At 39.5% G+C, this 18,074-nt stretch overlaps 1 protein-coding gene across 2 annotated transcripts in view; it reads left to right on the top strand.

Annotated features, from left to right (window-relative positions):
- Positions 1-18,074, top strand: part of RERE (arginine-glutamic acid dipeptide repeats) — a 427,549-nt gene that overhangs the window by 298,610 nt on the left and 110,865 nt on the right. For both annotated transcript variants that reach the window (XM_079924820.1, XM_079924821.1), the window contains 3 exons: positions 416-464; positions 6,604-6,728; positions 7,659-7,758. In XM_079924820.1, the coding sequence (XP_079780946.1) occupies positions 416-464; positions 6,604-6,728; positions 7,659-7,758 (274 nt within the window). The remainder of the gene's footprint in view (positions 1-415; positions 465-6,603; positions 6,729-7,658; positions 7,759-18,074) is intronic.

Below are 18,074 nucleotides of genomic sequence, written 5' to 3'. Positions count from 1 at the left end.
AATATTTGTTGAATGAATGAATGCAGGAGCCAGTGTGTGTGCTAGGAATCATAAGCTATCTTGTCTATATTTTAATAAGGTTTATCGTAGGGCACCCTGAAATATTTTGAAAAGAAGAAACATGTATTGGGATTGTACTGTAGGAATGTTCATCTCTCTGCAGGGTGAAAGAACGATGGTATAGATACTCAAGACAGGGAGTTACAGTAGAGGGGTTTCTAGAAGAAACGGTTTTAGAGATGCGTGTGGGGTTAGGGGAGCACACATGTACAGGGCGGCATTAGCAACAGTGGGGAAGCTAATTCTTCCTGAGTTATCCCTCACTTACTTCAAGTGAGTTGTTTTCCTTGAAGAACGTGTGCATGTTCATGTCAAAACTATATTATGCTAACCTGATCTGCTCTTTTCATGACAGGAGGCTGAACAGTACCCAGGGAGAAATTCGTGTTGGTCCTAGCCATCAGGTAAAGCAAACTTTAGTAGCTTCTTTAATAGGTTTTTATTTCTTATTATTCAACTGGCCCTTTATTCTGTTGAGCAGCAGCTTAGAACTGTTATGCTGTTTGGAATTTTATATAAATGCAGAGATTTATTTTTTTAAGATCACCACATTCATTTAAAAAATTGTGGTAAAATATATGTAATATAGGGGCTTCCTTGGTGGCGCAGTGGTTGAGAGTCTGCCTGCTGATACAGGGGACACGGGTTCGTGCCCCGGTCCGGGAAGATCCCACATGCCGCGGAGCAGCTGGGCCCGTGAGCCATGGCCGCTGAGCCTTCGCGTCCGGAGCCTGTGCTCCGCAACGAGCAGTGAGAGGCCCGCGTACCGCCAAAAAAAAAAAAAGAAGTGTGTGTGTGTGTGTGTGTGTGTGTGTATATATATATATATGTAATATAAAATGCACCATTCTGACCATTTTTAAGTGAATAGTTCAGTGCCCTTAAGTACATTCATATTGTTGTGCAACCATCACTAGCATCCACCTGCAGAACCTTTTCATCTTCCCAGTCTGAAACGCGGTGTCCATTAAACAGTCACTACTCATTATCCTCTCCCCTCATTCCCTTGCAGCCTCCCTTCTACTTTCTGTATCCATGAATTTGACAACTCAGTGGAATGACCCAGTATTTGCCCTTCTGTGTATGGCTTATTTTCTTACCATAATATCTTCAAGGTGCTCCCATATTGTAGCATGTATCAGAATTTAATTTCCTTTTAAGGCTGAATTATTCATTGTATATATGTCTGTTCATCTCTCGATGAACATTTGGTCACTGCCTACTTTCATTGTAACTTTTTTTTTTTTTTTGCGGTACGCGGGCCTCTCACTGTTGTGGCTTCTCCCGTTGCGGAGCACAGGCTCCGGACGCGCAGGCTCAGCAGCCATGGCTCACGGGCCCAGCTGCTCCGCGGCATGTGGGATCTTCCCAGACCAGGGCACGAACCCACGTCCCCTGCATCGGCAGGCGGACTCTCAACCACTGTGCCACCAGGGAAGCCCAGCAGTTTCTTAATATTCAGGTGTCTGCTATATCCAGATTTCCCTAAGTGTCTCCCTCCCTCCCTCCCTCCCTCCATCCGTCCACCCATCCCAGGATTAAATCTAGAGATTTAATCACATTCTAGTTCGGTACCCTGCCCCTGGCAAGAATACTTTTGGGTGGTGCTATATAGTCTATCAGGCACATGTGTGTCTCTTAATGATGGTTTTCAGCCATTGCTTGTTACTTAGATTCACTGTCTAATTGGACCTGTTACTTAGATCTACCCTTTAAAATGCTGATACTCTAATCCTATCATTCCTTCTTTTATTAGCTGACCAACTGTCCCCTTGTCAACTTTTGTTTCCCTGAAACACATAGGAAAGGCAGGATAAATGCTTGACTCTTTCCCTCTTTTTACTGGTTGGTTCCCCAACATCTTCCAGTAGTCATCAGTGGATTTAAAATTACTTATCTGGGCTTCCCTGGGGGCACGGTGGTTAAGAATCTTCCTGCCAGTGCAGGGGACACGGGTTTGAACCCTGGTCCGGGAAGATCCCACATGCCGCAGAGCAAGTAAGCCAGTGCGCCACAACTGCTGAGCCTGTGCTCTAGAGCCCACGAGCCACAACTACTGAGCCTGCGTGCCACAACTACTGAAGCCCGTGGGCCTAGAGCCCGTGCTCCACAACAAGAGAAGCGATGAGAAGCCCGCACACCGCAATGAAGAGTAGCCCCCACTCGCCGCAACTAGAGAAAAGCCTGCACGCAGCAACAAAGACCCAACGCAGCCATAAATACATAAATAAATTTATTAAAGAAAAAAATAAAAAACTCCCTTTAAAAAAAATTACTTATCTGCTAACCAATTGCTGTTACTCTTACTGATGATTAAATTATCCATTCCTGGGCTAGTAGGCGCCTCTTCCTGCTGTCTTCTGTGTCCTTTTAACTCGACCCCTGTGGTCTTTGGTAGAGTATTTTATCTAGTATGACATGATTTTTTTTGTTTTGTTTGTTTTTTTACTGGAGTATAATTGCTTTACAATGGTGTGTTAGTTTCTGCTTTATAACAAAGTGAATCAGTTATACATATACATATGTTCCCATATCTCTTCCCTCTTGCGTCTCTCTCCCTCCCACCCTCCCTATCCCACCCCTCCAGGCAGTCACAAAGCACCGAGCTGATCTCCCTGTGCTATGCGGCTGCTTCCCACTAGCTATCTACCTTACGTTTGGTAGTGTATATATGTAGTATAACATGATTTTAATGTCTCATTATGTATGTTCCCTGCCCTAGGTCTAGAACTAAATTTTTCTAATGAGTCCTCATTGTTTTAGAGGAAAGTGACATTTTTTGAGTGGCTGCTGCCCAGTCATTATTACTGGGTTAGTTACTGTTTCCAGGCCTCTTCAGGGAACAGATTAGGAAATATGCTTCCCCCCCCCCGCCGCTTTTTTAATGATAAAACGTATCGTGGTTTCCTTCTGATGCTTCTAATTCAAATTCAGAACAGGCCTTATATTTAATCCTTATAGATGAAATTTTCTTTCATCTGTATCTGTATCTTTTCCCCATGTCTCAAAACCAATTTCTAAATGACACCAAAATAATTATTCATTTGCTTCAATCCCATAATACATATATAGCAGCTCAGAATAACAGTACTTGCACTGCTACAAACAATATGATTATTGGAAACAGCTTTATAGATTTTTTTTTTTCTGGCCTTAGAATATATCCCACTAAGTCTATATAGGCAAATTAGTATGTTTTAAAGTTACCTGAAATGATTCCTAGAGAGGAACAAACACAAAACATAGCTAGGTGGATTTATTTGATTTTGCTCTAGAGTTTTTAAGGGATTGTTTTTCTTTAAACTTAATTTTGTTTTTATAATTATGTAAAATACAAGGCTCCAAATCAAACGTGCAAATGAAGTGTGTTCAGAAAGTTCACCTTTTTGCCCTGTCCCCTCCACGTGCTCCCTCCCTCCCTGGTGGATAATTGTTTAGTGTTTTTAATTGAAGGTTTTGATCTATCATTCTTATTTTTATTCCCCCAGCCCCATGTTCTTAGATAGTGGTAGCATAATAAAAACACCTTCACCACCTTTCTTTGACCTTCTGACAATATCTCCTGTGTTCCCTCCATAGCAATAGGTAGAGCTCCTTCTCGTTTTCTTCTGCCACTTTCTGGGACCCCACTGCATAGGTGGAGCAGTTTATTCTTCCAGCCCTCATTGTTGGGCGTTTGTACTGTTTCCAGTCATTTGCTGTTACAAGTAATAATGTGATGAATAGCTTATGCATAAAGATTTTTATTTTGCCAACTTATCTTTGGGAGATTATATTATCCCCAGAAGGGCGATGGCTGGCTTAGAGGGCACGTGTAATTCTTAGGATATTACAGAGTTCCCCTCCGTAGAGATTGTACCATTTTGCTTTCTCGTACTAGCGACTTATATGAGTGCAAACATGCAGCCTTGTGTATTGTCACACTTTGGCATTTATGTCAATCTGATAGATCGGAAATGGTCTCTCGCTGTCATTAATTGGCATGTCTCTTATCAGCAAAGTCGACCATCTTTTCCTATGAGTAAGAGCCATTCTCATTTCCTTTTCTGTAAGCTAATTGTATTTCTAGTCCATTTTTTCTCTAGGGGATTGGTCCTTCCCCACTGCAATAGTATTTTAAATAAATAAATAAAATATTTATTTATTTATTGCTGGCTGGCTGGCAGGCTGGTTGGCTGTGTTGGGATTTTGTTGCTGTGCGCGGGCTTTCTCTAGTTGCGGCGAGCGGGGGCTATTCTTCGTTGCAGTGCGCAGGCTTCCTATTGCGGTGGCTTCTCGTTGTGGAGCATGGGCTCTAGGCGCGCAGGCTTCAGTAGTTGTGGAGCATGGGCTCAGTAGTTGTGGCTCGCGGGCTCTAGAGTGCAGGCTCAGAAGTTGTGGTGCATGGGATTAGTTGCTCCGCGGCATGTGGGATCTTCCCTGACCAGGGCTCGAACCCCTGTCCCCTGCGTTGGCAGGCAGATTCTCAACCCCACTGCACCACCAGGGAAGACCCAGCAATAGTATTTTTTAATTAACAAACAACTATTGGAGAGCTGCTACACCAGCTACTGTACTTGGTGCAGGGGAAACAGCTCAGTACAAATGTCAAAGACCTTTTGATATGAGTAGCTATTGTGTTTTAATTTTATTCCCATGCCATCACTGTTTATTAAGCAGAACTAATTGTGACCCCCACTTAAATGTGAAACATGTCAGTACTGAATTAGGGAAGAGCATCGTTGTTTGGGGGAGGTCAGCACTTGATACACAGCAAGAGGCCTCAGAGGTAGCCTGTGACGCAGAAATTGCGAACCCGTAGCCTGCCAGCCGCGTGGCCTACTAATACTGTGTTTTGCCACACAGTTGTTTTTAAAACTTGAATAGCCAACATTTAAAACCATGAGCTTTCACATTGAAGTCAAGATTTCTGGACTTTGGAAAAAAACTGGAGGATGTGCAAACAGAGGTTCTCATTCCTGCACAGCAGCATTCCCCAGATGGGGACTCTCTCTCTTCATTTCACCCTGATTCCCTTCACTTCTTGGTACCTAATGCCTGCATGCCCAGTTTGGGAGCCGCTGTCACATGTGGCATTGAGCACTTGAAATGTGGCTAGTCGGAATTGGGATGTAGTGTTCTGTTTACTGAGGACAGTAGAACATTGAAAGTGGAACATGAGGCCCTCGTTTTATTTCCATTGGCTGCACACTGTGCCTGCTTCATTCATTTACAGTTTCTGCCTAGGTTCTGTGGACACTGGAGCTTTTAATTTAAAATATTAGACTAATGTGACCTTGTTCGTAATTTGAGAAAATAAGAACATGTGTGTTTTGCAGATGGTTGACTTTTCTTAGGCCTCTGAGTAGTCACAGCACCCATTTACACTTTCTCTGCCCCAGCAGTGGAAGATGAGAAAATGCTGGAGGTGTTTGAATCTCTAGCAGAATTGACTTAGAATCTTGGTTGTTGAGCACTGTTGTTCAAATCCTTCAAAAAAATTGTTAATTGAGGTGTACCTTATGTACAGTGACCTGTTGATATCTTGTGTATACTGTTCAGTCTGCTGTGACAATTCATAGCAAGGCACAGAACATGTGTCATCCCAAAAAGTTCCTTCCTGCCCTTCTCAAGAAGTCCTCTCCTCCTGAAAGCACTGCTCATCTAATTTCCATCACCATCATTTTAGTTCAGCTATGTTTTTTAAATAAATAAATTAATTAATTAATTAATAATTTATGGCTGTGTTGGGTCTTCATTGCTGTGCGCGGGCTCTCTCTAGTTGTGGGGACTGCACGAGTGGGGACTACTCTTCATAGCGGTGTGCAGGCTTCTCATTGCGGTGGCTTCTCTTGTTGCAGAGCACGGGCTCTAGGGCACGTGGGCTCAGTAGTTGTGGCACATGGGCTCAGTTGCTCTGCGGCATGTAGGATCTTCCCGGACCAGGGCTCGAACCCATGTCCCCTGCGTTGGCAGGCGGATTGTTAACCACTGCGCCACCAGGGAAGTCCCTTCAGCTGTGTTTTTAATGTTACCGTGATGGCTCTTTTGGATGTTCACCCTGACTGATCGATACTGACTCTCTGGAAAGCAGCATTAGTTTAGTAGGGTAGTTCAGTTCTTTTTTTAGCACCTGTCCTTAGGTGAGGTTCCACTACTTGTATATATCTCTTTGTCAACATATTATTATATTGGAAATGTGTGTGGCTCTGCCTTCTTTATCAAGCAGCTCTTATTTCCCGAAACATTTTTTTGTTTTATCATTTCTTTTATTCACACGTGCCCATTTCTTTCTCCCTCTGAGGACCATACTGGCACTGGTTTAATTCGACACTGTTTGCTTCTCCTTAAGTAGAGATCGAGCAGTCCATTGTGAAATCTTCTGTGGTGAAATGATCCTGAAATGTGTGATAGGCCAGCTTCAGTGACTCATGATTTTCCTGTTATTTCAGCGCTGCCAAAAGAAGGAGGCTTAGTAAGCTACTGCATCTGTCCCCAAGGCCTGCCTGCACAGGCAGCTCTCAAGTGTGCCTTGATTGTGACTTGTTCGTCCCTGTCTTACAGGCCAAACTTCCCGATTTGCAACCATTCCCTTCTCCCGATGGTGACACTGTGACCCAACATGAGGAACTGGTCTGGATGCCTGGAGTTAATGACTGTGACCTCCTTATGTACTTGAGGGCAGCAAGGTAAAAGGAATCCACACCATTCTGCTTTGTGAATTGATTAGTGGACAACAGACGTTCTCCTTTCCCCTGAAATTCTATTTATATATTGGGCATTCTGACTTCATGTTTTGTTATACTGTCTGTAATCAGAGCCCTGATCCTTGTTACCAGAGAAACATAGCTTACCATGGTAAAATCACTTTTTTCTCCTCGGTGTTTGCCCCACATTAGATTTTAGAAGTCTTCAGAAGGAAAACATCTTAAGCCATGCATGCAATTATCAACACCTCTTAATACAGCTGAGTAATTGGCTCATTCAGCTTACCTTAAAATCCCTTTACAGGTTTCTTTACCCTGTGGCTGTTCATTGGTACCTAACCTAAACTTCATGTTTTGGGGGCTTACCTATATGAGTACTTGCTAACCTAAAAATGCCGAGACTGCAAAATGAGAAGTTGAAGTCTGTCCCAGACACATCCTAGTGCAGGCAGAGCCTTCCTTTGTCTGCAGGGGTTTCTGGGACTCACTCACTGTAGTGTCAACAACATGCAACAGAAATGCTGAAACAGGGTGGTGATGGGATATTAGCTCTGGCTGTTCTGTGGTCAGCAGTGTAGCTTGGAGGCTGCCGTGGGGATGGAGGCTTCAGGGGAGGGGTGACTACTAAGAGTTCTTTTCACCTCTTTTCCACTTTCAATTTGCTTAGAAGTAGTTGATGTAGAGTATGAAAGGAATGAAGTAAAGTTTCAGCGGATTTAATTTTAGATATTTTCTGGAGAATATATCTGGGTGAACTGCAGAGGAACTTCAAATTTTTTTTTTTAAACAAGAGCAGAAGCAAGGCTGAGGACTCATGCATGTAGTAGTGGAATTTGGTCTGGGCTGAAGATGTGCTCTGGAAACTGAGGGTTGAAATGTCTGTACTGCCGTTTTCCCTTCCCGTCTTCCCAGGAGCATGGCGGCCTTTGCAGGGATGTGTGACGGAGGCTCCACGGAAGATGGCTGCGTTGCGGCCTCGCGGGATGACACCACCCTCAACGCACTGAACACAGTGAGTCCTTTGAAGTTGCCCTGGGTGGGAAGAAAGTTCGTTTTTCTCCTGTGCTGGCATAGGGAGTATGTGATGATCATGGAACATGAAGGGGCCTGGCATCTGAGGAGTAAGTACTGTGGTCTGCTGCTGGGATTGAAAGACTGGAGTCGTGGTCCTGGTGGTAGGGCTCCATGGCCTTGGCCAGTGATCCGGCACCTCCAGATTCACCTCCTGATCTGCGTCTGTGCTTCAGGATTGTGGCGAGCCTCTGCTGAGAGCCTCATGCTAGTGGTTAATCTTCACTGAGACCTCACCAAAGCCGAGGACTAGGCAGAGTGGTCTTACTGAATCCTCCCAGCACCATTATTACCACCATGTGGACACAGGAAAGAAGTTGAGAGCAGTTAAGTCACGATCCAAGGTCATACCCTCAAGATGTGAATCCAGAGGTCACGCTTTTCCCCTCAATGTATTCGGAAGGGCTGGAGGATCAGAGAGAAAGCTTGACTTCTTTGAACAGATTTGGTTTTTATAGATTTGGCTTTGGAACCATGTATATATTTCACATGATTATAAAACAAAATTAAGTTTAAAAAAAACAATCCTTAAAAAAATCTAAAGTAAAACATAGCACACGAGCGTAATGGTGCTGAGTTGCTTGCGTGACATCCTGCACAGACACTCGTCTGCTTTAATCCTGTGACTCCATAGCAGCTCAGAATAACAAGACTCGAACGGCTGCAACAGTAGGATTCCTGAAACCTGCTCACTCTTTTTTGGGGGGCACTCCTTTTTGACCTTGGAGCATATCCTACAGGGCTGTACAGGAAAATAAAGTTCCTTGAAATAACTCCTCTTCTGGGTGTTTACTAATGTGAAATCATCAGATCTGAAGTAATGATGAATTTTTATGGATCTCTGATCCGTTAGTAGTCTGCAGGGTTATGTATACTTACATAGGGTATTGAGCATGAGGCTGAGCAGCTCTTCTGACGGTTCACTAAGTATAATGTGAGCGCCCTTTTTGTCTGTCTTTTTCTTGAGAGGTCACTGTAGTTGGAAGGGACTTTCAAAATCATCTCTTCCCATCTCTAGATAGATAAGAATACGAGGCGTAGAAAGACCACATGACTTGTTTGAATGCCAGCAATGCAGAAAATTGATAACAGATCCCAATTTAGGGATCTTTCTTGCTTTCAGGGAAACATGTAGATATCTGAACGACATAGTTGATTTTTATTCCTGGTCTAGTTGTGTTTCTTGAGTATCACATAACGTTACAATAGTCTCATATGTTGGAGGTTGATTCATCTTGCTGCCATGTTCTAAATAAGTGAATGATTTTTCATATTCCCATTTACTTTCTCACCTATTTGATGCTTTGAATTTTTGTTGTTATAAGGAATCCTTATTCTGAACATATAGTGATAGAGCCAGAAGGGCTTTGAGATTAGTTGAGATTATTTTTACAGATGAGAAAACTGAGACCCAGAGATTGATGATACTGCAAACAGTGGCTATGGCAGATGTATGTCTGTGAATTCAGAATACCCTAAAAAATGTGTGTATATTTAAAGTAACTCTTTGATATGAGTTTGTTTTCTGTTGGGTTTTTGTATAAAAGCTTTATGAAAAAAATTCTCCTTTCATGACTCTGCTGATCAGTTGAATTTTGAATAACAAAGATGTTGCCATATTTAATTAAATGTCTGTTTTTGGCACCTTCCTGAATTTATCTAATTTATTCTTATTCCAGCCCCTCTAAGGATTCTGTAGAACATACTTCTGTACAGAAATAATTCGGGTTATTTTTGCCTGTGATCCTTTGTAGCAAGTTCCTTCTGAAGTTTTCTTCAGCATTGCCAGAGGGTTTTGGCTTTATGGGTTTTTGTTTCTGAGAAGGTACCTTCTCATCATTTGAAAATCTTCCTGCCTAGGTGAGCCCAAGATGGCTCAGGTGTCGGGTTATGCAGTACAAGTGCATTTAGCCATCAAAAGACTGCGTTGTGTGCTCATTTTGTGATGAAAAGAAACTTCTAGTGGCTGTTTTAATTTTTAAACTTCATTGTTGTACTGGCTCACAGAAACTGTAGGCTCTTTCTTTAATGAGAAGTGGAGTGATTGGAAAAATCTTGAGAGAAGTTAATGTTTATTTTGACTTCCTTGGAGTAAGGGGGTTTTGAATTACGTTAAGTAATAAAAAGATAAATGCATTGTCATGTGAGAAGTATTTGTTGTTTCTTAGAGTGTAGCATAGAGTCAAAACAAGGTTAGGCATTTATCAGCTTAGGAAATAGACACAGGCTTATTCTGTTTCCCAGTACAATGTGGAAATTTAAAGTATACGGAGTCTGCAGTACGGCTACATTAGAGTATGTTTAATATCCCAGTAGGACTATTCGAATTAAAATGCACTTAAATAAATAGTTTAATGTTTAAAACTGTAGTCACTAATAAAACATTTTTAAACTGTTAGTTCTTTTTGACAACTGTATGTACCTGTTTTAAAATATAAGGTCTTCAGGATTACTTGTTTTGACTTTTTTCTTCATTATTCGCAAATGAGAGTTTTAGTGTGTATTTAGAAAAACTTATTGGGGTGTAATTTCTGTATAATAAATTGCTCTGATTTAAAGTATACAATTTGATGAGCTTTTGTAGATGTGTGTGCCAGTGAAACTACTACAGTGTTCAAGATAGAAATCATTTCCAGCATCTGCAAAAGTTGCCTCATGCCCTTTTATAATCCTTTGCTGCTTCCAGTCTCAGATAACCACTGATATGTTTTCTCTCATTATAGATTAGTTGCATTTTCTAGAATGCTGCGTGAATAGAATGATTTTGTATGTAACACTTGGGGTCTGGATTCCTTCAGCATAGTAATATTACAGTAGATTCATGTTACATTATCAATAGCGCATTCCTTTTTATTGCTGAGCAGTATTCCAGTGTATGGATATTCATAATATTTTATCCATTCACCTGGTGACGGACATTTTTTTTTCCCAAGCTTTTGGCCATTATGAACCTTGTTATGCAAGCCTTTCTGTAGAACATATATTTTCATTTCTCTTGAGTAAATACCTAGCAGTGAAGTTGCAGGAATGTATATATGCAGGTAGCTTTTTAAGAAACTGTCGAACAGGTTTCCACAGTGGCTGTACCATTTTACATTCCCATCAGTAGTGTGTTAGAATTTCAGTTCTTCCACATCCTCCATGAGACTTGATGTTTTCGATCTTTAAAATTTTTAGCCATTCTAATGGATGTGGAGTGATATGTCATTGAGGTTTTCATTTAAATTTCCTGACTGTTGGTAATGTTGAGCATCTTTTCATGTCTTAAAGCCCATTTGTATATCTTCTTTTGTGAAGTAACTTTTGCCTAATTTAAAAAATTGAATTATTTGGCCTGTAGTATGATTTATTTGTAAGAATTTATATTGCAAATACAAGTGCCTTGATACATGTATTGTAAATATTTTCTCCCATACTATGACTTTTTTTTGTTTATAATGGTGTGTTTCTAAGAGTAAAATAACTTAATTTTGCTGAAGTCTGATGTATCTTTTTCCTTTTATGAAAGTTTCTTTGATCATCCCATGATTACAAAGATTGTTTCTATGCTTTCTTCTTGAAGTTTTAGTTCTTACATTTAGACCTGTTGTTCATTTCAAATTAATTTTGCATGTGATGCAAGGTAGACGTGAAAGTTCATTCTTTCCTACACAGATGCCAGCTGTTGGAGCCACATTTGTTGAAAATAGTCTTTTCTCATTGAATTGCCTTGATGCCTTTATTGAACAAGCACTGATTGTATATGTTTGGTTTTTTTTTTTAATATTCTATTATGTTTAACTGATCTAATATTGTATCTATTTTTTTTTTTACCAGTACTTCAGTATTTTGAATACTATAGCTTTATAGGAACTCAGATGGTATAAGTCTTTCTATTTTGTACTTGTTTTCAATGTTGCTTTGGCTCTTTTAGGTCATTTGCATTTCCATATAAATTTCAAAATCAGCTTGTCAGTTTCTATTTTAAAAAAGGCTTTGATGGAATTTTGATTGAGATTGCATTGAATCTGTGGATCTATTTAGGAAGACCTGACATCTTAACAATTTGAATCTTCGAATCCATGAACACGATATAGTATCTCTCCCTTTTTAAAAAAGGTTTCTTTAATTTTTTTGAGTAAGACTTTGCAGTTTTCACTGTACAAGTTTTGTACATATTTTGTAAAATTTGTCCCTTAAGTAATTATTGTTTGAAGATTCTATTGTTAATAAAATAGTATTTTTAAATTTCATTGTCTACATGTTCATTGTTAGGATAGACATACAATCAGTTTTTATGACTTTACCTTGTATTATTTTATACAAAGAATACACGGTCAACACTAGTAGCTTTGTGGTTGGTTCCTTAGGGTTTTCTGTGTGCACGGTCATGTCATCTGCAAATAAAGATAGCTTTACCTCTTTCTGATTTATTTGTTTTATTTCTCTTCTGTGCTTTCTTGCACTTGCTTGAACCTCCAGTACAGTACTGAATAGAAATGATGAGAACGGACATCTTTGCTTTCTTTCTCATCTTAAGGAAAAAACATTCAGTCGTTCAGTGTTAAGTACAATGTAGGATTTTTGTTGTTGTTTAATCAAGCTGAGAATGTTCCCTTTTATTTCTAAGTTTGTTGAGGTTTTTACCATGAATGGCCATTGAATTTTGTCAGATGCTGTTTTTTTTTCTTTTGTATCTAATGAAATGATCATATGGTTGTTATATACTTTATTTGTTAGTATGGTGAATTATATTTATTCATTTCAGATGTTAAACCAACTGTGCATTCCTAGATTAAATCCTACTTGGGCATTCTGTACTATTGGATTCAGTTTGCTATCATTTTGTTAAAAACTTTTACATTTGTGTTCATGAGGGATAGTGAGCTGTAGTCTTCTTTCTTTGTAATATCTTTGTCTGGTTTTGATATCAGAGTAATAGTGACTTCAGAAATTAGTTGGGAAATATTTCCTCCTACTCTGTTTTTCTCTTATAAAGCATTGATCTTTTTTCTTTGTTAAATGTTTGATACAATTGACAGTGAAGCCGTCTGGGACTAAATATTTTTTTAATGGAAACTTAACGATTGTTACTGAAACCAGGTTCGTACTGCTCAGCACACAACAGGCCAATAAATCGAGAGAGGAATAGTGACTTTATTCCGGAAGCTGGCAGACCAAGAATATGCGGACTGTGTCCCAGAGAACCGCCTCACCTGAGTTAGAATTCAGGCTTCTTTTATACCAAAAGGGAGGGGGGTGGCTGCTTGTTGCAGACTTCCTGGTGCCAGAATCCTTTGTTCTTGCAGCTGTCCCACATAGATCTCCTCACAATGTTCTTATAAGCCTCCAACAATACAGTTGTCATTTTCTGTTCTGAAACTTTTTACCTCTATATGAATGGGAAAATGTTATACCTTTAAGGGTCAGAGCCTTGAGAATGGGCTATCATACATATTTCAGGCTGTAGGCAACATTCTTTTACAAAGGTGAAGAGCCAGCATGACTCAGCATAGGTAACAGAGCCCAAGTGTTAAGAGCTAAAGGTATAGGTCTCATATGGAGTCAGGTTTGTTCTTCTCTGTTACAAAAGTACGGATAGACATAGGCCTATTCAGATTTTATATTTTGTTTTGTGTCACTAGTAATCTGTTGATCTCTAAATGTTTTATTTCATCTGGGATATCAAATTTGTTGGTATAAATTACGAATTATTTCTGTAGTATCTTTTTTTTTTTTTTTTTTTTTTTGCGGTACATGGGCCTCTCACTGTTGTGGCCTCTCCGGTTGCGGAGCACAGGCTCCGGACGCGCAGGCTCAGCGGCCATGGCTCACGGGTCCAGCCGCTCCGGGGCACGAACCCCTGTCCCCTGCATTGGCAGGCGGACTCTCAACCACTGCACCACCAGGGAAGCCCTGTAGTATCTTTTTAATGTCTATAGGAATCTGTAATTTTGACTTTGAATTCTTAATATTGCTAATTTGTTTCCTCTTAATCATGCTAAAATAGAAGGTTATCAATATTATTGATCTTTTCAGATAGGTAGCATTTGGTTTCATTGATTTTTCTCCGTCTGATCTCCCAATCTTATTTTTATTATTTCTTTTCTACTTATTTTGGGTTAATTTGATTACTTTTCCCCCTAGCTTCCTAAAATGGGATCTTAGATAACTGATTTTATCACAGATTCTAATTTGTAATTAGAATGGAACATTCTGTTACCATTTTGTTAAAAATTTTATGTGTGATTTCTTCTTTTACCCATGGATTGTTTGGAATTAAATTGTTTAATCACCAGGGACTTGGGATTTCTCTCTCCCCGCCACCCCTCTCTCCCCGCCACCCCTCTCTCCCCACCCTCTCTCTCCCCCCCACCTCCTTCCCACCCCGCTTTTGGAATGTTATTGATTTCTAATTTAGCTCTGCTGTGGTCAGAGTAGCAGTAAGATTACAATCTTTTGAAATCTGAGACTTGTTTCTTGGCTCAGCGTGTGATTTACCTTGGTGAATGTTCCATGTACACTTGTAATGAACTTATGTTCTGCAGTTGTTAGGTGTACTGTTTTATTATTGTCAGTTTCTTTGAGGTGGTTTATATTATCATTCAGATCTTCTCTGTCCTATCTAGTTGTATTGTCAGTTACTCAGAAAGGTGTGTTAAAGTCTTGTGAATTTGGTTCTTTCTCCTTTTAATTCTGTTAGTTTTTGCTTCATATGTATGGAAATTGTGTCTTTATCTTTCTCACTGTAGTGACCCTTTAACATTTTTGGTGTAACCCTTTTTGTGTCTAGTAGTACTCTTTTGTCATGAACTCAGTTTTGTCTAAAATTAGTACAGCTACTCTGGCTTTCTTATGCCTGTTGTCTGCATGTGGTATATCTTCTTCCAGCTTCTTACTTTGAATCCTGATTTTTACTTTTATTTAAAGTACCTTTCTTGTGTACTTTAAGCTTTTCAGTTGTTTCTTGCTTTTTTATCCAGTCTGGCAAGCTCTACCTTTTGTTTGGAGTGTTTAGTCCATTTTAATGTAGTGCAGATGATTCTCAGGTTGTATAAAACTTGAGCTACATACAGTTTTAATAGCAGAGCTGTCATTGGAGAATCACAGAAGTAGTTAATATATAAATCTTACTTTCATGGCCACATGATGATACTTTTGATTCAGCAGTAGACTTGCAGACTAGTTAGGTAAACAGTTCTTTGTGTACTCATTCATGTTAAAATGTATTTCTTATCTTTTTACTTCTTACATAAAAAACAGTTTTATACTGATAGACAGGAAGAAGATGTAATAAATGTGTTGGCCTCTCTTATTGCAAGAGGAGGGTATTCTTTTTTTTTTTTTTTTTTTTTTTTGCGGTACGTGGGCCTCTCACTGCTGTGGTCTCTCCCTTTGCGGAGCACAGGCTCCAGACGCGCAAGCTCAGCGGCCATGGCTCATGGGCCCAGCCGCTCCGCAGCATGTGGGATCTTCCCGGACTGGGTCACAAACCCACCTGCATTGGCAGGTGGACTCTCAAGCACTGCGCCACCAGGGAAGCCCCAAGAGGAGGGTATTCTTAGTAACCACAGGCCTACTCCTTAATGTGCGTCAGCAACGATAGTTTTATTATATTTTACTATTTTAAATTGTGAATGCAAAATTGTTTTATTCATAAATTTATGGTATACATATATTAAATAACATATTAAAATATGACAAAGCAATGGTGCTATCTCTGGAATATCTTACATAGAAATCTTTCTGTGTGTGCTGTACCAGGTATATGTTTCTCCAAATGAAATTTTAATTAGGCTTATTGTACATGCTTAGCATATATGTAAATTTTAAGCATAATTGCTGTGTAACATATAAATGGCCCATATTATTCTAATGGAATTTATTCAGCCATCTTTAAAGGCGTACATTTATTTGGCCTTTTATAAAATAGACCTTTATATTTATGCTTGGAAACTGCCCCAGAGCCCTTTAGTTTGAGACTAGGGTTTTCTGGAAAATATCATGCTGACTTATTTTTCCTAAATTGGTACTGGATTTTATTATTTGAGCTCAGGTATCTTTCCCATTTTCTAAAGTTCAAATTCTTTGACTTCTCTTTCTCAGAAACTTATTTGCATTCTTATGTTTACCTTCTCTTGCTAACACTAAACATATACATTTTCACTATGTATAAGTAAAATTTATAATCATGCAGCAAAGATTTCACCTTTGCCTGGACAGTTTTGTTCCCTGAAATATGGATGGCTGTTAGACATTTGGATTAAGCTTTTTACATATTCAAGAGAGTGTATATGTGTTTGCTTACTTATTTATGCACACCCACATCTCCTTCAACAAAGGATGAAAGGCCTCCAGTAGCTTAATCGTTAGTTTTTATCTCTGATCTATAAATATCACTATTTGTTAACCACTGAGTATTAATCATCTTTGTTTTCTGCGCTATAGCCGATGCCTGGTACAGGGTAGAGAGGACTAAATATTTGTTGAATTGATGGAATACATAAATCGGGTCCAAGTGCACATCACATTTGATCACGCAGAACCTGTTTGTAGAGTTGGCGTAGCAGAGTATGCAGATAAGCCTGCTCTAAGGATCATTTTCATCTTCCTCTCTTTCATTCTAAAAAATTAAGTCTATAGAATTTCTGTCAGAGATCTTCTATTTGTTCCTTGTAAATGGACTTCACTAAAGCATCTGGCCCTGGATTAGCTTTGCAGTGCTTCAGACTTTAATGAATGTTGAGTCTGTTCCAGCTCCCAAATAAGACATTGCCAGGAGGCCCTTTTTTTATACTTTGCCTAAGGTATATGATCAGGATTCTTCTGAAATTCATTCCACACTCACACCCTTTGCTTAAATTCTTCTCTTTTTACTATTTCTCCATTAGATTAGTCCCCATTAATTGGTTGTAGGGTGGTGGTTTTTTTATCTCAGGATTTTGGTTGGAAAGAGTAATAGTTGATAGTGCTATATGATTTCGTTTGATGGAAATCCAGTAATTACAAGAACACCTTATTTAAATCAGTCTTGACAAGCACCTTTGCTAGGGTTTTATTTATGTTGTAACAGGATATTGGACTCTACCTCATATTATATTCTTAATGATAGTAGAAGTGAAATTGCTGAAAGAGACCACGTAGTGAAGTTTTCTGGTGTAACCATGACCTTTTCAACTGATTATCAGCATAATAATAGACAAATTTGAGTTTTTATTTATTGTGCTTTGACCAATTAGAAATATTTTGAACTTTTGTTCTGAAAATTTTTTGTTTTAGAAATTTACCCATGTGGTTCCCTTTGGGCTGAGAACTTCAGACATTCACTTCTGTTCAAAAGTTACACGAAACAACACTTCTCACACAAATTATATGACTTAATTCATTTTATCTTGTTTGAAGATAACTTTTTTTTTTTTTTTTTTGCGGTACACGGGCCTCTCACTGTTGTGGCCTCTCCTGTTGCGGAGCACAGGCTCGGGACGCGCAGGCTCAGCGGCCATGGCTCACGGGCCCAGCCACTTCACGGCATGTGGGATCTTCCCAGACCGGGGCACGAACCCATGTCCCCTGCATCGGCAGGCGGACTCTCAACCACTGCGCCACCAGGGAAGCCCTGAAGATGACTTTTTAAATTTAATACTTTCATATTTTATTCCTTTTTGGAGAATCCGTAGCTTTTACTTAAAGTTGACTTTATGCCTCTGTTCTTTCCCCTAAATATAACAGAGACCATTATCAAAGGTTCTCAGGGGTGGGTGAGGAGATAAAGGCCACTTACATTATCAGCCTCTGGGAATGGCATCTTCATTACTTATTGTAGTAGTGATTTTATTTTTGATAATTTTTTTAACACAGAAGTCTGGCTGTAAGTTCTTCTGGTCTGTTGTGTTCCTGATTCAGCTCATCACAATTGTGGCCCCACTTTGCTTTTCAGTGTGAACCACTCACAAGTTTCTTTAGCCATTTCTTTCTTTTATCTCTTTTTAATATAATAGTTTTATTGAAATATAATTCATGTACTATATATTTCACATATTTAAAGTGTGCAATTTAATGGCTTTCAGTATATTCAGATTTGTGTTAACTACCACCACGATCAATTTTTGAACATTTCACCCCCCAAGGAAACCTGTGCTCATTAGTCACTCCCCATCTCCCATCTCTCCTCACCCCACCCAGGCAGCCATTACTATATTATTATTATATTCTGCCTTCCATGTCTTACGGATTCCCCTGTTGTGAACATTTCATTTAAGTGGAATTGTGCAATATGTG

The sequence above is a fragment of the Stenella coeruleoalba genome (genome assembly GCF_951394435.1).
Source record: "Stenella coeruleoalba genome assembly, chromosome: 1".
In the NCBI taxonomy this organism is placed as follows: domain Eukaryota; kingdom Metazoa; phylum Chordata; class Mammalia; order Artiodactyla; family Delphinidae; genus Stenella; species Stenella coeruleoalba.
This window is presented reverse-complemented; position numbering and strand designations above follow the sequence as displayed.